At 44.0% G+C, this 24,259-nt stretch overlaps 1 protein-coding gene across 1 annotated transcript in view; it reads right to left on the minus strand.

Moving 5' to 3' along the window:
• Positions 1-252: 252 nt before the first annotated feature.
• Positions 253-24,259, minus strand: part of LOC311223883 (melanoma inhibitory activity protein 2-like) — an 85,183-nt gene continuing 61,176 nt past the window's right edge. The window contains exons 19-23 of the mRNA XM_084308645.1: positions 23,788-23,883; positions 19,524-19,757; positions 18,684-18,843; positions 11,028-11,087; positions 253-1,065 (exon numbers count right to left, since the gene is read on the minus strand). Of these exons, the coding sequence (XP_084164771.1) occupies positions 536-1,065; positions 11,028-11,087; positions 18,684-18,843; positions 19,524-19,757; positions 23,788-23,883 (1,080 nt within the window). The 3' untranslated portion in view covers positions 253-535. The remainder of the gene's footprint in view (positions 1,066-11,027; positions 11,088-18,683; positions 18,844-19,523; positions 19,758-23,787; positions 23,884-24,259) is intronic.

Below are 24,259 nucleotides of genomic sequence, written 5' to 3' on the forward strand. Positions count from 1 at the left end.
GTATATTTTTTTAATGATTCGTTACGGCGTAATCAATACTTCCATTTGTATAAATTGCGTTAAGGCGAGTTTAGATTAGAGGAGCTTGTCGCGGCTCATGCGCGCGCTCGGCCAATCAGAGCGCAACACGGCAACGCGGACCTGGAGCAGCGCTGCAGAAGGCAGACACGCCTCCCGGACCAACAGTAGGGGGGGTGCGCAACAACCAGGAAGGGGGGCGGGGGCATAACGACTAACAGGGGATGGGAGAAAATCGAAAAAAAGGAGGGGGGAAAAGATATTTATTTTATTTTATTTATTGTAATTTTCCTTGTATACTATTGCTACTGTAATTTTGTATTTTATTTACTTGTATGCATGTAGGCTACACATAACCTTGTTTTTGTTGCAGCCCCCCTCCCTGCTTTTGTATATAATAATTTGTTCTTACTTGGCTGCCTGGGTAAATAAAGGTTACATTTAAAAAAAGAAAAAAAGAAAGAAAAATGCCAATGGTATGAATTATATTTAAAAATAGATACGATGGTGTCATGTTCTACCATATCTTCATCAATTCTGCTGTGTCTCCAACACAGTTAACACATATCCCTGGATAGAGGGCCTGAGTGAACCTGGTTCTAACTGTATGGAGGAGGGTCATGGTGTCAGAGACAACACTGTAGAAGGACAGAGTACCTGCCTTGTGATCCAGGTACACTCCTATCCTGGAGGACCGAGGGCCTGAGACTTTAGTCAGAACACTATTGTGTCTGAACCAGTAATCTCCTCCTCCTCTGCAGATCAAACACCAGGACTTGTTATTGTCTCCAAACCATGACTCATCACCTGTTCTTTTGATGTCTTTGTAACAGACTGCTATGTAAACCCTGGAGCCGCTCCACTCTACTTCCCAGTAACAGCGTGCAGACTGACCCTCTCTGCACAACACCTGCCTACAGTCAGTGAATCTCTCAGGATGGTCAGTGTAGCGCTGGTCGTCTCCTGTATGAGTCACCTTCATGTTCTCCTCTGACAGGAACAGGAAGTTGCTCACTGTGTCCAGGTCCAGGGAGAGGGGACAGGCGTCTGGGAGAAAAATACAGGACATCAAATCAGAGCAAATTAACCCTTTCACCGCCGCACTACCAAACGGTTAACCCTTTCCCTGCGACAATACACAGAAGGTTAACCCTTTCACTGCCACACAACAGCAGGTTAACCCTTTCACTGCCACGCTACAGAAGGTTAACCCTTTACTATCACACTACCAAACGGTTAACCCTCTCACTGCGACAATACACCGAAGGTTAACCCTTTCACTGCCACACAACAGAAGATATTGTATATTTATAATTCTGTATGGGTTTGATATTGTGTATTTATATATCGATTATATCACTACTCCTACAAAAGGTTTTGATTTGATTTGATTTTTATTTGTCACGAACATAGAAACATAAAACAAGTTTAAAAAACAAAAAGGTAAAAGTCAAAGACTATTTCCATACAATTAGTGTTCGAGAAGGAACAGGGGGAAGTAAAACAACTTATCAAGCCCTGCCCCTTCCTTACAATATTTGACATTATAATTTAATAAAAATAAAGATAATATAACAAATAATAAATAAAATAAAAATACAGTTTTTTATATATCCAAATATCCAAATGAGAAAAAATAATAGGGTCACATTACTGCTCAAGCTCCTCTCTCTTATATGTGTCCATAAGTGCTTGTTTATAGCTACCTTTAAAGGGGAACTATTTTACTATTTCTTTCACTATTTTGGGCAATTTTACACAATTCCTGTGAGTTTATGGAACACCTCTGTAATTTTTAATTTTTTTTAATTCATTGTTTTGTATTTCTAATCAAGTCCTCAAAAACAGCATTTTTCTACCTCAAGATCTTAATCCGTTTTGAGCCTCTGGGCTCCAACCACTGTGTTCGGACCTGTGTAGAGAGTGAGAGTCTCAGCTGAGTCTCTCTGAACTGTGTGGAGAGTGAGAGTCTCAGCTGAGTCTCTGAACTGTGTAGAGAGTGAGAGTCTCAGCTGAGTCTCTGAACTGTGTGGAGAGTGAGAGTCTCAGCAGAGTCTCTCTGAACTGTGTAGAGAGTGAGAGTCTCAGCAGAGTCTCTCTGAACTGTGTGGAGAGTGAGAGTCTCAGCTGAGTCTCTGAACTGTGTAGAGAGTGAGAGTCTCAGCAGCTGAGTCTCTCTGAACTGTGTAGAGAGTGAGAGTCTCAGCTATGTCTCTCTGAACTGTGTAGAGAGTGAGAGTCTCAGCAGAGTCTCTCTGACCTGTGTAGAGAGTGAGAGTCTCAGCTGAGTCTCTGAACTGTGTGGAGAGTGAGAGTCTCAGCAGAGTCTCTCTGAACTGTGTGGAGAGTGAGAGTCTCAGCTGAACTGTGTGGAGAGTGAGAGTCTCAGCAGAGTCTCTCTGAACTGTGTGGAGAGTGAGAGTCTCTCTGAACTGTGTGGAGAGTGAGAGTCTCAGCAGAGTCTCTCTGAACTGTGTGGAGAGTGAGAGTCTCAGCAGCTGAGTCTCTCTGAACTGTGTGGAGAGTGAGAGTCTCAGCTGAGTCTCTCTGAACTGTGTGGAGAGTGAGAGTCTCAGCAGAGTCTCTGAACTGTGTGGAGAGTGAGAGTCTCAGCAGAGTCTCTCTGAACTGTGTGGAGAGTGTGAGTCTCAGCAGAGTCTCTCTGAACTGTGTGGAGAGTGAGAGTCTCAGCTGAGTCTCTGAACTGTGTGGAGAGTGAGAGTCTCAGCTGAGTCTCTCTGAACTGTGTGGAGAGTGAGAGTCTCAGCAGAGTCTCTCTGAACTGTGTGGAGAGTGAGAGTCTCAGCTGAGTCTCTCTGAACTGTGTGGAGAGTGAGAGTCTCAGCTGAGTCTCTCTGAACTGTGTGGAGAGTGAGAGTCTCAGCTGAGTCTCTCTGAACTGTGTGGAGAGTGAGAGTCTCAGCTGAGTCTCTCTGAACTGTGTAGAGAGTGAGAGTCTCAGCTGAGTCTCTCTGAACTGTGTGGAGAGTGAGAGTCTCAGCTGAGTCTCTGAACTGTGTGGAGAGTGTGAGTCTCAGCTGAGTCTCTGAACTGTGTGGAGAGTGAGAGTCTCAGCAGAGTCTCTCTGAACTGTGTGGAGAGTGAGAGTCTCAGCTGAGTCTCTGAACTGTGTAGAGAGTGAGAGTCTCAGCTGAGTCTCTCTGAACTGTGTGGAGAGTGAGAGTCTCAGCTGAGTCTCTGAACTGTGTGGAGAGTGAGAGTCTCAGCTGAGTCTCTCTGAACTGTGTGGAGAGTGAGAGTCTCAGCAGAGTCTCTGAACTGTGTGGAGAGTGAGAGTCTCAGCAGAGTCTCTCTGAACTGTGTGGAGAGTGAGAGTCTCAGCAGCAGAGTCTCTCTGAACTGTGTGTAGAGTGAGAGTCTCAGCAGAGTCTCTGAACTGTGTGGAGAGTGAGAGTCTCAGCAGCTGAGTCTCTCTGAACTGTGTGGAGAGTGAGAGTCTCAGCTGAGTCTCTCTGAACTGTGTGGAGAGTGAGAGTCTCAGCTGAGTCTCTGAACTGTGTGGAGAGTGTGAGTCTCAGCAGAGTCTCTCTGAACTGTGTGGAGAGTGAGAGTCTCAGCAGAGTCTCTCTGAACTGTGTGGAGAGTGAGAGTCTCAGCAGAGTCTCTCTGAACTGTGTGGAGAGTGAGAGTCTCAGCTGAGTCTCTGAACTGTGTGGAGAGTGAGAGTCTCAGCTGATTCTCTCTGAACTGTGTGGAGAGTGAGAGTCTCAGCTGATTCTCTCTGAACTGTGTGGAGAGTGAGAGTCTCAGCAGCTGATTCTCTCTGAACTGTGTGGAGAGTGAGAGTCTCAGCAGCTGAGTCTCTCTGAGCTGTGTGGAGAGTGAGAGTCTCAGCTGAGTCTCTCTGAACTGTGTGGAGAGTGAGAGTCTCAGCTGAGTCTCTCTGAACTGTGTGGAGAGTGAGAGTCTCAGCAGCTGAGTCTCTCTGAACTGTGTGGAGAGTGAGAGTCTCAGCTGAGTCTCTGAACTGTGTGGAGAGTGTGAGTCTCAGCTGAGTCTCTGAACTGTGGAGAGTGAGAGTCTCAGCAGAGTCTCTCTGAACTGTGTGGAGAGTGTGAGTCTCAGCAGAGTCTCTCTGAACTGTGTGGAGAGTGAGAGTCTCAGCAGAGTCTCTCTGAACTGTGTGGAGAGTGAGAGTCTCAGCTGAGTCTCTCTGAACTGTGTGGAGAGTGAGAGTCTCAGCTGAGTCTCTCTGAACTGTGTGGAGAGTGAGAGTCTCAGCTGAGTCTCTCTGAACTGTGTGGAGAGTGAGAGTCTCAGCTGAGTCTCTCTGAACTGTGTAGAGAGTGAGAGTCTCAGCTGAGTCTCTCTGAACTGTGTGGAGAGTGAGAGTCTCAGCTGAGTCTCTGAACTGTGTGGAGAGTGTGAGTCTCAGCTGAGTCTCTGAACTGTGTGGAGAGTGAGAGTCTCAGCAGAGTCTCTCTGAACTGTGTGGAGAGTGAGAGTCTCAGCTGAGTCTCTGAACTGTGTAGAGAGTGAGAGTCTCAGCTGAGTCTCTCTGAACTGTGTGGAGAGTGAGAGTCTCAGCTGAGTCTCTGAACTGTGTGGAGAGTGAGAGTCTCAGCTGAGTCTCTCTGAACTGTGTGGAGAGTGAGAGTCTCAGCAGAGTCTCTGAACTGTGTGGAGAGTGAGAGTCTCAGCAGAGTCTCTCTGAACTGTGTAGAGAGTGAGAGTCTCAGCAGCAGAGTCTCTCTGAACTGTGTGGAGAGTGAGAGTCTCAGCAGAGTCTCTGAACTGTGTGGAGAGTGAGAGTCTCAGCAGCTGAGTCTCTCTGAACTGTGTGGAGAGTGAGAGTCTCAGCTGAGTCTCTCTGAACTGTGTGGAGAGTGAGAGTCTCAGCTGAGTCTCTGAACTGTGTGGAGAGTGTGAGTCTCAGCAGAGTCTCTCTGAACTGTGTGGAGAGTGAGAGTCTCAGCAGAGTCTCTCTGAACTGTGTGGAGAGTGAGCGTCTCAGCAGAGTCTCTCTGAACTGTGTGGAGAGTGAGAGTCTCAGCTGAGTCTCTGAACTGTGTGGAGAGTGAGAGTCTCAGCTGATTCTCTCTGAACTGTGTGGAGAGTGAGAGTCTCAGCTGATTCTCTCTGAACTGTGTGGAGAGTGAGAGTCTCAGCAGCTGATTCTCTCTGAACTGTGTGGAGAGTGAGAGTCTCAGCAGCTGAGTCTCTCTGAGCTGTGTGGAGAGTGAGAGTCTCAGCTGAGTCTCTCTGAACTGTGTGGAGAGTGAGAGTCTCAGCTGAGTCTCTCTGAACTGTGTGGAGAGTGAGAGTCTCAGCAGCTGAGTCTCTCTGAACTGTGTGGAGAGTGAGAGTCTCAGCTGAGTCTCTGAACTGTGTGGAGAGTGTGAGTCTCAGCTGAGTCTCTGAACTGTGGAGAGTGAGAGTCTCAGCAGAGTCTCTCTGAACTGTGTGGAGAGTGTGAGTCTCAGCAGAGTCTCTCTGAACTGTGTGGAGAGTGAGAGTCTCAGCAGCTGAGTCTCTCTGAACTGTGTGGACAGTGAGAGTCTCAGCAGCTGAGTCTCTCTGAACTGTGTGGACAGTGAGAGTCTCAGCAGCTGAGTCTCTCTGAACTGTGTGGAGAGTGAGAGTCTCAGCAGCTGAGTCTCTCTGAACTGTGTGGAGAGTGAGTCTCAGCAGCTGAGTCTCTCTGAACTGTGTGGAGAGTGAGTCTCAGCAGCTGAGTCTCTCTGAACTGTGTGGAGAGTGAGTCACTAGCCGGAGAGCCAGCAGCGCCACTGTCTACACCAAACCGAGCGTAGAAGGTGTTGAGCTTGTCCGCGAGGGAGGCGTCGTCGCTCCCCATTGAGGGGGCGCTGACTTTATAGTCAGTTATTGTCTTCAGTCCCTGCCATAATCCTCTTGTGTTGTTTTGTGCCATTTGTGTCTCCAGTTTGTCAGCATATGTCCTCTTAGCAAGTTTAACAGCCTTGCGTAGAGTATAGACTGAAGCCTTATACTCCTCCATGTTTCCTGACTCTCTACCCAGGTTGTAGGCGGTGGTGCGAGAGTTCAGAGCTGCTCTAATAGTGCTGTCCACCCACGGTTTCTGGTTTGGGAAAACCCGCACCATTTTCGTGAGGACAATACCATCAGCTATAGTTGTTATGTAGCTCACCACTGTCTGAGAGTGAGAGTCTCAGCTGAGTCTCTGAACTGTGTGGAGAGTGTGAGTCTCAGCTGAGTCTCTCTGAACTGTGTGGAGAGTGTGAGTCTCAGCTGAGTCTCTGAACTGTGTGGAGAGTGAGAGTCTCAGCTGAGTCTCTCTGAACTGTGTGGAGAGTGAGAGTCTCAGCTGAGTCTCTGAACTGTGTGGAGAGTGTGAGTCTCAGCTGAGTCTCTGAACTGTGTGGAGAGTGAGAGTCTCAGCTGAGTCTCTCTGAACTGTGTGGAGAGTGAGAGTCTCAGCAGCTGAGTATCTCTGAACTGTGTGGAGAGTGAGAGTGAGAGTTTCTTTAGGCAACTAAACTGGCTTCCGGTCAATAAAAGGGTAATTCACATCAAATTAGGTCTCACACACAAGATAGTTCAAAATACAGGTCCGAAATATCTATCTAATTATTTTAATCGATTCCGTGACAATCATTCATACTCCACTAGAAGGAGCAGTACGGATTTTATTCTGCCAAGATTTAACTCCCTAATGGGCACAAATACATTTTTATATTCTGCAGCACTGGAGTGGAACAAGCTTCCAGTGGCCCTGAAAAACATCGAAGAGGGGGGAAGTTTTAGACGTGCCACAAAGAAATGGCTAGCCAGTGAAGTATAGAATAGCCATAGGAAGGAGAGGGTAGGAAGTGCTTTTTTTGTATGGGGTTGCTATTATGTTTTATTCTGTTTTTATTATGATGATCTTTGTTTTATTATGATGCTATATGTTTTATTATGATGCTCTATGTTTTATTATGATGCTCTATGTTTTTATTATGATGCTCTGTTTTAGTATGTTTTATTATGATGCTCTATGTTTTATGATGTCTGTCCATGTCCAAAATCAGGGACCATGATGGAAATAAGTGCTTGCACTTTCTCATGTTTTTATCCCTTGGATGCTGTCTTTTACTGCACAATAAAAATCAATCAATCAATCAATCAGTCTCAGCAGCTGAGTCTCTCTGAACTGTGTGGAGAGTGAGAGTATCAGCAGAGTCTCTGAACTGTGTGGAGAGTGTGAGTCTCAGCAGAGTCTCTCTGAACTGTGTGGAGAGTGAGAGTCTCAGCAGAGTCTCTCTGAACTGTGTGGAGAGTGAGAGTCTCAGCTGAGTCTCTCTGAACTGTGTGGAGAGTGAGAGTCTCAGCTGAGTCTCTGAACTGTGTGGAGAGTGTGAGTCTCAGCTGAGTCTCTGAACTGTGTGGAGAGTGTGAGTCTCAGCTGAGTCTCTCTGAATTGTGTGGAGAGTGAGAGTCTCAGCAGAGTCTCTCTGAACTGTGTGGAGAGTGAGAGTCTCAGCTGAGTCTCTCTGAACTGTGTGGAGAGTGAGAGTCTCAGCTGAGTCTCTCTGAACTGTGTGGAGAGTGTGAGTCTCGGCTGAGTCTCTCTGAACTGTGTGGAGAGTGAGAGTCTCAGCAGCTGAGTCTATCTGAACTGTGTGGAGAGTGAGAGTCTCAGCTGAGTCTCTGAACTGTGTGGAGAGTGAGAGTCTCAGCAGCTGAGTCTCTGAACTGTGTGGAGAGTGAGAGTCTCAGCTGAGTCTCTCTGAAATGTGTGGAGAGTGAGAGTCTCAGCAGCTGAGTCTCTCTGAACTGTGTGGAGAGTGAGAGTCTCAGCAGAGTCTCTGAACTGTGTGGAGAGTGTGAGTCTCAGCTGAGTCTCTCTGAACTGTGTGGAGAGTGAGAGTCTCAGCTGAACTGTGTGGAGAGTGAGAGTCTCAGCAGCTGAGTCTCTCTGAACTGTGTGGAGAGTGAGAGTCTCAGCTGAGTCTCTCTGAACTGTGTGGAGAGTGAGAGTCTCAGCAGAGTCTCTCTGAACTGTGTGGAGAGTGTGAGTCTCAGCTGAGTCTCTCTGAACTGTGTGGAGAGTGAGAGTCACAGCAGCAGAGTCTCTGAACTGTGTGGAGAGTGAGAGTCTCAGCAGCTGAGTCTCTGAACTGTGTGGAGAGTGAGAGTCTCAACAGCTGAGTCTCTCTGAACTGTGTGGAGAGTGAGAGTCTCAGCAGCTGAGTCTCTGAACTGTGTGGACAGTGAGAGTCTCAGCAGCTGAGTCTCTCTGAACTGTGTGGAGAGTGAGAGTCTCAGTAGCGGAGTCTCTCTGAACTGTGTGGAGAGTGAGAGTCTCAGCAGCTGAGTCTCTCTGAACTGTGTGGAGAGTGAGAGTCTCAGCAGAGTCTCTCTGAACTGTGTGGAGAGTGAGAGTCTCAGCAGCTGAGTCTCTCTGAACTGTGTGGAGAGTGAGAGTCTCAGCAGAGTCTCTCTGAACTGTGTGGAGAGTGAGAGTCTCAGCTGAACTGTGTGGAGAGTGAGAGTCTCAGCTGAGTCTCTGAACTGTGTGGAGAGTGAGAGTCTCAGCAGCTGAGTCTCTCTGAACTGTGTGGAGAGTGAGAGTCTCAGCAGCTGAGTCTCTCTGAACTGTGTGGAGAGTGAGAGTCTCAGCAGAGTCTCTCTGAACTGTGTGGAGAGTGAGAGTCTCAGCAGAGTCTCTGAACTGTGTGGAGAGTGATAGTCTCAGCTGAGTCTCTCTGAACTGTGTGGAGAGTGAGAGTCTCAGCAGAGTCTCTCTGAACTGTGTGGAGAGTGAGAGTCTCAGCAGAGTCTCTCTGAACTGTGTGGAGAGTGAGAGTCTCAGCAGAGTCTCTCTGAACTGTGTGGAGAGTGAGAGTCTCAGCTGAACTGTGTGGAGAGTGAGAGTCTCAGCTGAGTCTCTCTGAACTGTGTGGAGAGTGAGAGTCTCAGCAGCTGAGTCTCTCTGAACTGTGTGGAGAGTGAGAGTCTCAGCAGAGTCTCTCTGAACTGTGTGGAGAGTGAGAGTCTCAACAGCTGAGTCTCTCTGAACTGTGTGGAGAGTGAGAGTCTCAGCAGCTGAGTCTCTCTGAACTGTGTGGAGAGTGAGAGTCTCAGCAGCTGAGTCTCTCTGAACTGTGTGGAGAGTGTGAGTCTCAGCTGAGTCTCTCTGAACTGTGTGGAGAGTGAGAGTCTCAGCAGAGTCTCTGAACTGTGTGGAGAGTGATAGTCTCAGCTGAGTCTCTCTGAACTGTGTGGAGAGTGAGAGTCTCAGCAGAGTCTCTCTGAACTGTGTGGAGAGTGATAGTCTCAGCTGAGTCTCTCTGAACTGTGTGGAGAGTGAGAGTCTCAGCAGAGTCTCTCTGAACTTTGTGGAGAGTGTGAGTCTCAGCAGAGTCTCTCTGAACTGTGTGGAGAGTGTGAGTCTCAGCAGAGTCTCTCTGAACTGTGTGGAGAGTGAGAGTCTCAGCTGAACTGTGTGGAGAGTGAGAGTCTCAGCTGAGTCTCTCTGAACTGTGTGGAGAGTGAGAGTCTCAGCAGCTGAGTCTCTCTGAACTGTGTGGAGAGTGAGAGTCTCAGCAGAGTATCTCTGAACTGTGTGGAGAGTGAGAGTCTCAACAGCTGAGTCTCTCTGAACTGTGTGGAGAGTGAGAGTCTCAGCAGCTGAGTCTCTCTGAACTGTGTGGAGAGTGAGAGTCTCAGCAGCTGAGTCTCTCTGAACTGTGTGGAGAGTGAGAGTCTCAGCAGAGTCTCTCTGAACTGTGTGGAGAGTGAGAGTCTCAGCAGAGTCTCTCTGAACTGTGTGGAGAGTGAGAGTCTCAGCAGCTGAGTCTCTCTGAACTGTGTGGAGAGTGTGAGTCTCAGCTGAGTCTCTCTGAACTGTGTGGAGAGTGAGAGTCTCAGCAGAGTCTCTCTGAACTGTGTGGAGAGTGAGAGTCTCAGCAGATCACAAATCAGCACATGTTCAGATGACTCAGTTCAGTGAGGGTGAATATTGTGAGAGGAGAATTGGAAGAATGCGCCAATATGAGAATTAGAGACATAGATCATATTAATATAAGTCCACATAGCTTGGAAACAATGCTAAACACTGAAAAAGGCCATTTATAAGATAGTTCCCCTTTAAATTGATTGATATTTTTGCTTAATTTTATATTCGCATCCAGACCATTCCAGAGTGATACCCCACAAACTGCAATGCACATACTTTTAAGAGTTGTACGTACCGTAGGTTGCTTTAAAGCTAATGTCCCTCTAAAATTATAAACACTCTCTAGCCGTGATTTTTTTTTAATGTTGCTTGGTAATTTGTTTTTTATTGCCAGAAACATAATTTGTGCAGATTTGAATTTGATTAAGTCCATGAATTTTAATGTTTGACTGCTTACAAACAGACTATTTGTGTGATCTAAATATCTACCGTGATGTACTATCCGTATGGCTCTTTTTTGCGGTGTGCATATCTTTTGTAAGTTGCTTTTATAAGTATTTCTCCAGATTTCAACACAATATGATAGATATGGTACAATGAGTGTGCAATATAATGTATATAGAGTTTTCTGATTCAGGATATGTCTTGCCCAGTATACCAATACTTCTCGCTAACTTTGAAAACAAATATTTTATATGGGGTTTCCAGCAGAGTTTATGGTCTATTAAGACCCCTAGAAACTTGTTTGTATATACTCTCTCAATTTTCACTGGCTTTTTTTTTTATGTGGTTATCTTTTCTTAGCACACCCATTTGTGTCAGGCTAGAACACTCTGCAGGCGTTGGATAGAACACTGCAGGCATTGGATAGAACACTGCAGGCGTTGGATAGAACACTGCAGGCGTTGGATAGAACACTGCAGGCGTTGGATAGAACACTGCAGGCGTTGGATAGAATATTATAGACGTATATTTACCCGTCAGTAGTGTGATAGTAAAGGGTTAACCTTCTGTAGTGTGGCAGTGAATGGGTTAAACACACAACCTCTATTATGTCAGAGTCTGTCCGTCAGCCGACACACGACAACACAAGTGATGGAAAGAGGTCATGGTGGAACTCACTCACCTTGTAGGAAGTACTCTCTCGTCCCGGACTCTGGTGGAAGTAGAACAGCCACTGGAGAAACTAGAGACACAAAATATCAGTCACAGCATGTTATGAATGAATGATTTTATTTCTGTCTTCTTTTACAAAGCATATAGAACATTTAAAAAACGAAAAGTAAAAATGACCGAAAAGGTGTAGGCTGAAGGCGAGGCTTATAATTGCCTATCCCCTTTTTACATTACATTATTTACACACTGAAGAGTTTATCGCTGGGACGTCAGCCCCCCCTGTCCACCCGGGCTGGGTGATGCCCCAGGGATTGCTCAGCAGACGGCTGATGGACCCCGCGACTCGGCTATAGACGCCTCCCCACCGGCGCCTGCTGATGAGGAGACCTCTGGCTGCGGGGCCCAGGCGGACCCCGTTCCTGCAGGTATCTCCCTGGGCGCACCGCTCCCGCAGTCGCTGCCCCAGCCCACTCGGCCGGGCCGCGTGAGGAGGCCGCCTACACGCTACGAGCCCGAGTCCAGCAGTTGGATACGGGACTGAGACCGTTAATCTATTCCGGTTCATCCTTATGTCATCTGTAACAATGCACCACCTTGTAACAGCTCCTTCTTGTTCACGAAAATCTCACCTATTGATGTTCTGAATGCCATAAAATACCTCAAAGTGTGTAGTGGCCCAGGCCTAGATGGTTTAGAAAGCAAATTTCTTAAACTTGCTCCACACATTTTGATGTACCCCCTATGTGATCTCTATAATCTGTCTTTATTATCACATGAAATACCATCTATCTGGAAGCACTCAAAAATCACTCCTCTCCACAAAGCAGGCAATGTACTAGATCCCAATAATTACAGACCAATAGCAATTATCTGTTCCATAGCAAAAGTCTTTGAAAAGTTAATTTATAAACAACTGTCTAATTATCTCAGCAACAACAATATTTTATCACCTTCGCAATCTGGTTTTCGCTCCAATCATTCCACATCTACTACCTTATTAAAACTCACTAATGATATATTTTCTTCATCTGGTAATGGTAATCTCACTGGTGCAATATTTATTGATTTAACAAAAGCCTTTGATTTGGTCAACCATTATCTCCTATTGGACAAACTGTATGCTATTGGCCTCTCACGCAATGCCCTGCTTTGGTTTAATTCATATCTGCACAACAGAAAACAATGTGTTGCTATACAGGATGGTAGATCTGAATTGGCAGTACAGGAATGTGGGGTGCCACAAGGCTCAACATTAGGCCCGCTCTTGTTTTCAATATTTATTAATGATCTCCCCTCAATTTTCACAGGTTGTAATACTCAACTCTATGCCGACGACACAGTGATATATACATCTCTAATTACCTTACCTCAAATTCAGTTATCACTGCAATCAAATTTCAATAAACTCGAATCATGGCTCTCGGCTAATAAACTTTTAATCAACAAAACTAAAACTAATACTATGCTCTTTGGGACCACCCGTAATCTTGCATCCAAAACCATTGATCAACCATTTAATATCACTTGTCTGGACGGTACACAACTGCATAGAGTTGATCACATTAAATACCTTGGTCTATGGCTCGATTCAGAACTCTCATATAAATATCACATAGATAATATTGTTAGAAAAGTGAACTTTAGTGCTGGTGTTCTCTACCGCAACAGAAAATGTTTCACACTCCCTGTCAGAAAGAAACTGGTTCAGCAACTAATTTTACCCATCATGGATTACGCTGACGTAGTTTACCAAACTGCATCTAAAACCAACCTTCTTCCACTAAACACACTATTCAACCGTCTATGCAGATTTGCTCTTGGCTGCCCATATTTGACACACCACTGCACCATGTATGAAAATCTTAATTTGCCAGCTCCCACAGTAAGACGACAGCAGCACTGGTTACAGTTCATTTTTAAATGTATTCACTTCAATTATCCGCAATATCTCAAACAGTATAAGTATATGGACCCTTTCACCTCTATACATCAACTAAGACACTGTGCACAGCTATTTTTTAAAGTTCCAACAAATGTTACTACCTCAGTTGGCAAAAAAGCATTCATGTTCAAAGGTCCATCTGACTGGAATAATCTCCCAGTTCATATTCGAGCTATAACATCCTCCAAACTGTTTAAAACTGTGCTGTCCTCTCACCTTGAGATTACTTGGTCATGTTTCCACCAATAATAGTATAACAGATCTTTGAAGCAATCACTTGAATATGTGCTCTGTGTTTTGTTGTTTGGTTGTCTTATGTTCCTCTTGTTTGATGTCGTTTGAACCGGTTTATTATTAATTCTATTTTGTTTTGTGTTTGGTTTTTGTTTGCTTCTTTGTTTTGTTATGTTGAATACATATTAATGTATGTATTCTGTAAGCTGTGGACCCCCTTGAAAACGAGATGGTTCATCTCAAGGGGTAATTCCAAATAAAGAAATAAAGAATCATAGCTTTCCGGTCTGGGGGGGATGAAGAGTTTATCGCCGGCCACTAGGGGGCAGCGTCTCATTAGTATTGCCGACCGGCTTTGTTTTGTTTTGTAGTATTGCCGAGTGGCCATTTTGTTTCACTTAATGTGAGTCTGTTTATATCACTATTGAGTGTTTATGTACATTATATAGCGATATATATATATGCATTATGATAGTGTTGTCATGTCATGCATTTATGTTGGTACTTTGTCAGCTTATTTCGCTGTGCTTTGTTCTGTTTCAGGGTGTCGTCATCCTTGTCATTAAATACTAAAACTGACATCGAGGAGTGCATTTCTTCACACACAAAAACATATACAAAAAATAAACATAATTTAGTACATAATTTGCAAAAAAAAATTCTACAAAGTTTCATGTACAAATCGTATGCACATTTATTATTATTTTTTTTTCACGATTTGAATACAGTTATGTTATAATAAAATATAATTAGGATAATAATAAGGTTTTATATTTATGTATCACCTTATATTTGAATAATTTCTTAAATGTATGTAGCGAACTACACATTTTTACTTCTTTGTCAAAGTTATTCCATAGTGTTGCCCCTTTAACATGCAGATGTACATCGACTTTTTATATTCGTCCTTGCCTTTGCGATATCGAATACACAAGTTCCCCTAAGTCTATACTGGCTCTCTCTAGTTTGGAACAACTCCTGAATGCAACTTGGAAGTGAGTGCTTATGTGCTTTGTACATTATTATTGCAGTGCTAAGATCGATAAGATCTTCCCATTTTAAGGTATTTGATTTAATAAAGAGTGCGTTTGTCGGTTCATAGTAATCAGCTTGATTCACAATTCTTATGGCTTTCTTCTGCTTGATTGATTGATTGAAAACTTTATTAACAGATTGCAGAATGGGTACAATACAGTACAGCTCAATACACACAATTGTTAAGGGGATGCAGACCAGAGAAAGACTTTCGTCTTGTTTACATCAGGGTCCCCCATTTTCAATTCATCAGGACATATATGACATACATGACATACAGATAGACAGTACTGCTACATCTATACATTTATGACATACCAGATTTGCAAATACAGTACCGTTTGTGATACAAAAAGAGTCAAGAAAAGGGAGTATATACATTTGACGAAGAAACTGTACATTGGAGGAGGTGGGGTGGGGTTGTGTGGGGGGGGGGGGGGTTGGGTACATTGGGATATTGACAACCATACTGGGTAATTTACATTAGAGGTGGTTGGGGGGGGGGGGGGGGAGAAACACTGTATAAACAAGCAAAACTGTACATTGGGGGGGGGGGGACACTGTACAAACAAGCACAATTGTACATTGGAATATTGACAAAACCATACTAGGTAAATTACTGTACATTGGAGGGTGTTGGGTTAGGACATTTACAGGGGCCAGTGCATTATGAACATTTGGTTAATGTTTGTTTTATATGTGTTTCCCCATACCTCCACACAGTACGTTATGTATGGAACTATGAGCGAACAGTACAATAAATAGAGTTGTCAACATGGATGAAACAATAGAGCTCATCACTTATTTCTGATTTGCTCCTTGAGCTGTTCCAGAGGTCCTGACGAGTGGGTTCACAGGGAGGCTTATTCTGGGTTTATATTGTGATGTCACTTGTCTTTATTTATTTGTATTTGTATGCATCTATCTCTCACTCTTTAGTTCTGTTATCTGTTGCTATTTGATTGGATTGATTAATTGGTTGAATCATTCATTCATCCATTGATTGCAATTTCTATTAGAGTGTCATTAAACATGTAATTAAATTCCATTTCACACAAACAAAACATTCTGCTACCTTCCCCCCAAGCTTTACAAAGTGCCTTTCCTAAAACATACTTTCATGATCATTCTAAACAAAATAAATGAGAAGAAATAGATAACATCTTACTGAAATAATGGGCCTCATACCATGAAGCGATATATGAACAGATTTCGTTCTTAACTAGCATTTCCTCTTACTTTGTTCTTACCTGGGATTCAGCAAAGTTCTCTTATTGTTGCTTTTTTCTCAGGCAAGAACAAATTATAAGAGTGGTCGAGAGCACTCTTACCGAAATAAGACACTCTTACCCAAAAATAAAATAAAAAAAGCATACCATTGGTTAATTGCCCCCAAATACGACTTTAAAAATACAGAACTTTTCAATAATAATAATTATTATTATTATAACTTATTGCGTGTGTTCTATCTGAAATGGATTATATATTGCTGTTAGAACAGTTATGCTCTGGCCGCCCAGGCCATTGATTGATTGAAGATTTTATTAACAGATTGCAGAATGGGTACAATACAGTAGGGCTCAATACACACAATTGTTAACACAATCGCGGCCACTGGGATGAGTCTAATAAATCTCTAGAGGACCAGCAAATGTAAACAGACGTGGGGCTGTTTGTAGAGCAAAATCTATACTTTATAGTATTGCTATCTGTCCATTCTCATTGTCAATTGAGACCATAAACCATCCCTTCAAAATGGCTTAAAGAAAAAAAAAAGTCATCAATACGTTCTCTCGGGGGACGTCGTTTCTGATTATTGATTACCAATAACCGCGTTAGCCTCATTAGCCTCATTCATTGATCGGATGGATGGCTATCAAAACAATGCCTGATCGGGATGTACTTTACGTGAAAAAGATCTTACCGTGGGCCAGTGGGATCCCCCCGAGCATTTCCCCGTTATCGATCGCCATCTGGTAGATCGATATGTCCATTGGCTGATGATAAATCCCCTTATTGCATAGTGAAATCTGCAATCCAAAACGTAATCCAAGCTACAGGCTGCACATCCAGAATCGCGCTAACTAGAAACTCCATTGAAAGTAAAAAAAAAAATAGTCCACCGTTCAGCCACAGGGCACACTCCATTATCGCGACAGCACCCCTAAGAGGATCTGGCCGGTAATGCACGTTGGCGAATTCAAAGAGTAGGGTAAATCTGCAGTGCCGCTCGGCGACCTTGAATAGGTTATTCAAATGGAATAAAAGCCAAAACTTGCCACGGATATATCCGTCCTTCTGTCCACAACGGGTGGAATGCTTGGGCGGGATTGTGTTAAGGGGATGCAGACCAGAGAAAGACTTTCGTCTTGTTTACATCAGGGTCCCCCATTTTCAATTCATAATGACATTTATGACATACACAACATACAGATATATATCATGACATTTATGACATGACATACAGATATGCAGTACTGTATACATAGCATAGAACGCATATTTAGAGATCGTCTATATCAGTGGTTCCCAAACGACCCCTCTCACCCAGCACACCACTTATTCCAGCACATGCCCTCAGGTCGCTACAGGTCCATTCTAACCAGACACACACGCTTCACAAACAGTTTTTTCCCCACAGCAGTCCGAACACTGAACACCCTGGCCTGCCCCCTTTTGCACAAACGGGCAAGCATCTGTCACCGACTGACACTGTTACCGTGACTGTCCTGTATGTATTTATGTATATATGTATCTATTGTGGGATTGGGAGGTGGGAGGGGGGCGCTTTTGACGTTTTTGATGTTTGATGTCTGTTTCATGTTTGATGTAACCAGTGCTTAACATCTGTACCGAAAACAATTACCACTGAACCATTGTTGTGTGGCATTAAAGTATCTTGTATCTTGTATCTTGTTCTGTTTTATGCGGACCACTAGATTGTTATCAAGAACATTTGCGGACCACCTCGTATGCAAACAGTAAAACATAAATAAATAAACAACTGACTTAAATCCAGTAATACACGAGACCCTCTTCTTGGACCAAGTAAGGTTTCGTCGATAATCCAATGTACAGTTACCCCCACCCCGCCTACCCCACCCACCCACCCACCTCCAATGTACAGTTCCCGCGCCCCACACCACCTCCAGGTACAGGAGTCGGCCCTTGTAAATCCCTTGATCAGCAGCAAAGTAATAATTGTAATCCAAATGCTCGATAGCATTGATGACAGCTAGCCAGCCTCCGTCCACGAGGCCAGCCCGAGTTGTAATCCTCACGAGGTTGAATCCCAAACGATAGTGGAAATCAACGATGCTCTTCTCCGGGTAACACGTTCCAAATCAATATAATCCAACCAGTAATGGTTCTGCAATCGCCGCCTCTGGTTCTCCTGTGCACATGCTACACACGAACGAACTGGGATGCACGATATACAATAAATTAACGACTATTTACTTCACATTAGATTAGGTCGAACTTGACGTTACTTTACTAAACTATTCGCACGTGGTTCTCAATGCTCTGTTAGACGCAAGGTTGCTCACTTCACTGCACGTTGACTCGTGGTGAAGGTGGGTAAGGTACTGAACGTAACTGAATTGAACTAAGCACGGTGTGCGCACCTTGCGCTGTATTTATACTTAAGTGAATATCTAGTCCCAACCTCAGTCCTTGTCTGGGATCACTACGCTGACTCCGGGCATGTTCCGACATGCCTGCAGTTGTCTTTGAACTTGCCGTTGGGGGCTTGCGCGCTGGCGCCTGGGGGCGCCGTCCAATAGGAGAGCGAATATTACTCTGGTCTGAACGCAGGTAAAGGGATATTCCGTGTATATATATAAATAATATACAAAGTATATCAAACAATAAAGGTAGATTCTCAGTTTAATCTGGCCCTTCACAACAACTACTGTATATTAATACAGTCTATTCCACTATATAGCTATAGGTGCTGTATGATGACAATACATTTGATTCCTATCTAATTTTGATCCATCGCAAAGCGCTCCAGCGCTTGAATACGGCCGGGGGATCCGCTCATATACAATGCAGACCCACGGCTCTCGTATTATAATGAGCCCGCGAGGCGTGTCTCTGTATGCAAATGACTTGCGCGAGAATGCGCATCCAGTTTAGAATGAGTGGGATTCACCATTCAAAAAACCTGGGTAAGAACAGATTTGGACTTTAAGAACGGCTTGATGAATGTGGCGGTGGCTTTTCTTATTGTTCTCTTAACAGACAGGTAAGCAAGAATATAAGAAAAATAATAAGAGAGTATTGTTGAATGAGGCCCATTGTTTATATGTTATCATAGAACCTGCTGGAGTGTAGCCTGCATTGACAGTCATGTTTTACGATATATTCATCTCACCTTCTGCTTATATCTTCATGTTTTACAACAGTCTATATCAGGGGCGTCTATAGACTATATATATATATTCATCTCACCTTCTGCTGATATCTTCGGCCACGTATCCTTCAGGATGTTCATCAGTTCGTCTCTCAGCTCAGAAACAGCATCACTCACATTCCTGAAGTCACGTAGAGGATGGACAGCGATACTGGGTAAGTCTGGAGATACACTGGGACTGGAGAAGGACTGGAAACCCTGGATAGAGAGACATTATATTAAACAGAGAGAGACAGACACTGTAACAGTACTGTATATCTGTATGTCATAAATGTCCTGATTAGATTAGATTTTTATATCTGTATGTTGTGCATGTCATAAATGTCATTATGAATTGGAAATGGGGGACCCTGATGTAAACAAGACAAAAGTCTTTCTCTGGTCTGCATCCCCTTAACAATTGTGTGTATTGAGTTGTACTGTACCCATTCTGCAATCTGTTAATTAAAGTTTTCAATCAATCAATCAATCAGACTCATTTGAAAATCACCTACAGTAAAACTGTAGTATTTCTGTGTTTTTTTTGCTTCAGATGTACAAATGGCTGTAGAAATACTATAGTGAATCACTATAGAAATAACCATATACATAGTATTTCTTTGGTAAAACCACAGGAATACTAGTGTTTCACCGTACATTTCTATTGACTTTACTACTGAAAAAAGTACATGGGCAGTCACAGAAATGTAAACGTAGATATAGATGGTTTAAATATGAAAGACATATTCAGTAGAAACAGTTAAGTCCTAACGCTATCTATACGACTGAATAGCTAGTGAACCGGAGTACAATGGATGTGGTTCAAAGACATATGAAAGGCATATTCATCAGAAACGGTTACAGTCAGTCCTATGGATGAGACTGAATATCTAGTGAACCTGAATGAAATGGATGTGGTCGTCAGCGTGCTTCAGCTGCTCCAGCTCCACCCCTCTCCTCCTCAGCTCCTCTAGCTCCTGTTCCAGTTGCTTCAGGACCCCTTCAGCCTGACTGACTGCAGTCTTCTCCTGGGCTCCGATCAGGGCCTTCACCTCCTTGCGCCTCGTCTGTATGGAGCGGATCATCTCAGAGAAGATCTTATCACTGGCCTTCACTGCTGTCTGGGCTGAACTCTGTTAAGACACAAAGACATGAATGGACTGCACTTTTATAGCACTTTCTTCTAAAGAGCTTTACAACTTATGCCTCACACACACACACACACACACACACACACACACACACACACACACACACACACACACACACACACACACACACACACACATTAACCTGAAGAGCATTATTGAGGATAAAGAGGTCACCTATCTGGGCTTTATTTTAAACAACAAACGTTCTAACGAAAAGATGGCACAAAGTGATTACAAAGGTTATGACTCTATGTTATCAGTGTTAGGATAATCAGACTAATTTTGATGAAGTTATAAGCTGTTTTGTGAAATGTCCTCTTTCGGTTTCACTGTAAAAGTCAGAGAGGAAATCAACGGGGCGATTATCCGTGCGCGGCCCGAATGTGCTTGCGTGCACGTATAATATTGATCATCTAGCGTTTATTTGAAAACGATTCATAAAAAGGCCGACGAATATCAACGTTGTGGAATATTCCAGTAAAAGACGATTTTCATAGAACGCTCCAGAATGGGCAGTTTTTTATCTGAAAACGGGTGCTTTTCTAAATGCTCTGAAACGGAAATGACGCGATAAAAAAACAATCTGCCTTGACAGCACTGACTGGAAAATAGTCTTTGATAATGCGATGGGCAGATTAGACACATAGCCATAATTTAAAACATAGATTAGGCGATATTAACGTTAACATTGGCGCCGATGGTGGCATTCAGGGGGTAAAAAGGAAAACCCGTGTGGCGCTCAAAGTGTTAACAGTCTGGGATGGCTCAGGGTTGAGGAAAGGGTACACCAGCTTAAAATGCTTCTGGTTTTTAAAGTACTGAAAGAAACGGTCCCCAAGTACCTAGTAAATTATTTTAATAAAGTAGGAGATGTCCACAAACACGCCACAAGAGGGAGCCCCACTGACCTGTCCCTGCTGAGAGTCAGGACATGCATGGGGAAAGACGCATTTTTTTTACTCGGCTACTGTAATGTGGAATGCCCTGCCAACATTCCTAAAACTCCTGAACTCCCCTCTCGGATTTAAATCGGCCCTAAAATCATGGCTCAGCAGCAACTCAAATTGGTCTTAATTTGGTTTTTATCTCTTATCATAATTTGGTTTTTATCTCTTTTTATCATGAGTTGCTTTTAAGTGTTTGCGTTTTTATTTAATTTCTTTTAACATTAGATCAGTGGTTCCCAAAGTCGGGGTCGCGACCCAAAGGTGGGCCGCGAGCAGCCACGGGAGAGCCGCGAGATGATTTCCAAAAAAAAAAAAAAAAAAATAAATCTTAGAAGCAGGCCAGGTCAGTGTTTCTAGTTGTATTCTAAAATTCTATTCTATTGTATTCTAAAATGTGACTATATGGTTTTATATTAACTTAATAAATAAACAAAAACGAAAAATCTACTTATTTCAACGAACATTTCAAACTAAATAACAGATTATGCACATAAAACGCTGAAAACAACCGAAGCAACAATAGTATTTTAATGAGGCTATTATTATTATCATTATTATTTTGCAACAAGTTAGCCCTCTCATAAATAGCACATATAAATGAATAACTAACTTAATAGGATTGAAGTGATATTTGGCTTAAAAAATCGGTCACCTGGAAAAAAATAAAAATAAAAAAAAGCCTGACGATGTGCATTGGGCCGCAGCTCTCTGACGCCTTATTTTCTGGGTCCCGGCCTGAAAAGTTTGGGAACCCCTGCATTAGATGACTGTATGAGTTTTCAGGTTAGGTGTTTTTGTACTTACTTTTAGGGTGTCCTGTCTGTGTACATGTCCATTCGTGTTTTTGTGCCTTTTTATGTTCCATGTAAATGGACCACAATGGAAAGAAGCCATGGCTTTATTGTGTTTTATCCATTTGACCAGCGTTATGACACTTTTATTGTTAAAATGTTGTCCTACTGTTGTCAATAAAGTATTCAATCAATCAAACACACACACACACACACACACACACACACACACACACACCTACACACACACACACACACACACACACACACACACACACACACACACACACCGAAGGCACTAAGGAGGACAGGAAGCAGTCATGAAATCGTTGTAGTAATGTTTTAGTCTTATTAACTAAAAGATTTTAACAAAATAAAAGGCAGCAGCACTATTGCATAACTGAGTCATGTTTGCTATGTATTTCTTTCTTTAGGGGAGTAGGACATTTGTTTCACAGTTTTAGCACGATGTTTTATAGATGGCCAGGTTAAACCCAGGCTTTTGTTTTTTAAGAGGGGGGTTTGATTTGATGAAGTTTATTTCAAATATGCAACACAACAAACAAATATCAAGTACAGATATAGCCTTAAGCCGTTCAAATAAGAAATTGTAAAAAAGAAAAATATTTAAATAATAATCTAAAAGAACCGATAAGAGTATCGATAAAGCACCGAACCGTTAAGCAGTATCGATAAGAGTAGTAGTATCGATAAAATCCTAACGATACCCATCCCTAGTGATAACGAGTTAATGCCTCCACGCCATAAAAACCTGGATGTCAACCAAATGACTGAAACTCAACAGCAAAAAGACAGAGCTCATGGTTGTGGCCCCCAAGGCACTGCTCGGGAAGGTTGGAGATCTCCTCCTCCACGTTGACGGCTGTTCCATCTCCCCGTCTCTCCAAGTCCGTAACCTGGGCGTCACCCTTGACTCCACACTTTCATTTCACTCCCACATCAAATCCGTCACCAAGTCTGCCTTCTACCACCTCAGGAACATCTCCCGTCTCCGACCCTCACTCTCAGACTCTGTGGCTGAGACCCTGATCCACTCATTCATCACCTCCCGGTTGGACTACTGTAACGGAGTCCTGTTCGGGGGACCCTGCGAAGCCCTGGACAGGCTCCAGTATGTCCAGAACTCAGCTGCCAGGGTTCTCACTCACACCAAGCCCTGGCAGCACATCACCCCCACCCTCATCCATCTCCACTGGCTTCCAGTCAGGTTCTGCATCACCTTCAAACTCCTGCTCCTCACCTACAAGTCCCTCCATGCCCTCGCCCCCCGATACCTGTCTGATCTCCTCCACCAGTACACTCCATCCCGGAACCTACGATCCTCTGATCTAGGTCTCCTCTCCATCCCTCGCACCAGGTTACAGACTTTTGGGGACAGAGCCTTCAGCGTGGCGTCCCCTACCCTCTGGAACTCTCCCCGCCCCCCGAAATCTGCAACGCCCCAACCCTGGACACCTTCAAATCCGCTCTAAAAACACACCTCTTCACCAAGGCTTTTCCCCATCAGTTAGTTTAGATTAGGTCCATTATCCCTTACCTTCCCTCATCCCCCCTTTCCCCCCCCCCCCTATTTTCCTTGCCCTATTTTTTGTCCTGATTGTGAAGCGACCTTGGGTGTCCCTCCTCACTCACCAGTGCGTACACGGTGGTGCCCCTGCCTATCTCAAGGAACTCCTCACCCCCCAGTCCTCCTCACGTTCCCTCCGCTCCGGCACAGCCTACCTCCTCAAAGCCCCCAGGACTAAGCTGCACTCCATGGGAGATCGAGCCTTCTGCTCTGCCGCACCCAGACTGTGGATATTTTTTTATGCGCCACACACGCGGGCCATCGCACCAGTGCTACTGAGGTAAATCCATTCATCGCACAGACTGACATCAGTGTAGCACGTGCAACATATATCTCACACTGTACAGCCCTGGTGGAGAGGGATGAAGAATAGGGCAGATACAGGAAAGAAGGCTCTGGCAGGATTGGATCCCAGGCTAACAGGGGTACATGTGGTTCCAGAGGTAGGGTCCTAACCACTACACCATCTCTGGGCACAGTGTGTCTTGCTCAAGGACACTTCGGCATGCTTCCAGGAAGAGCTGGGATCGAACCGGGAACCTTCAGATTACCAGACTGAATGCCAAAAAATGCATGCGTGTCCTATGTGTCACCCATCTCGCATGTGTGTGTTCGCTGCATGACGATGTAGCAATGTGCTACAAATAAAGACTTCTTCTTCAAAGTCCAGTTTCATATGACCTCACCTTCAGTGTCTCCACAGCCAGTCTGCGTGCTTTCAGCTCCTTCTCTCTCTCCTGGACTCTCTCCTGGACTTTGAAAAGACTCTCCCCCAGCTGTTTCTGGAACAAATCAACGTAGGAAGAATAGTTTTAGTTAGGGACTTCATTTAAAGCTACACTAGAGACTGCTTTATCTATAGTGTAAGATTGGCACCCTGTGGCCATGAAAGGTAATTGCATCTTGTTTAAACATCGCAGATGACAAAACAGTAACAAACTGGAGCACATTATGGCCGCAACTCAACATGCTATATAGTTGGAAATAAATATGTCCCCCCAATAAGTGAAGGAGGTATGGCATGTGTACATATGTTTTATATGGTCTCTTGTGGCCTATTCAGGAGGTGTGTGAGTCACAAGTGCTTTCTTGCAGTTTGTGGTTCTCATTGGGATTGATGTGCCTTTAGCTACACAAGTTGCTTCCAATAGAAAACGC

This window comes from Notolepis coatsorum (assembly GCF_963971535.1).
Source record: "Notolepis coatsorum genome assembly, chromosome: 2".
NCBI lineage: Eukaryota > Metazoa > Chordata > Actinopteri > Aulopiformes > Paralepididae > Notolepis > Notolepis coatsorum.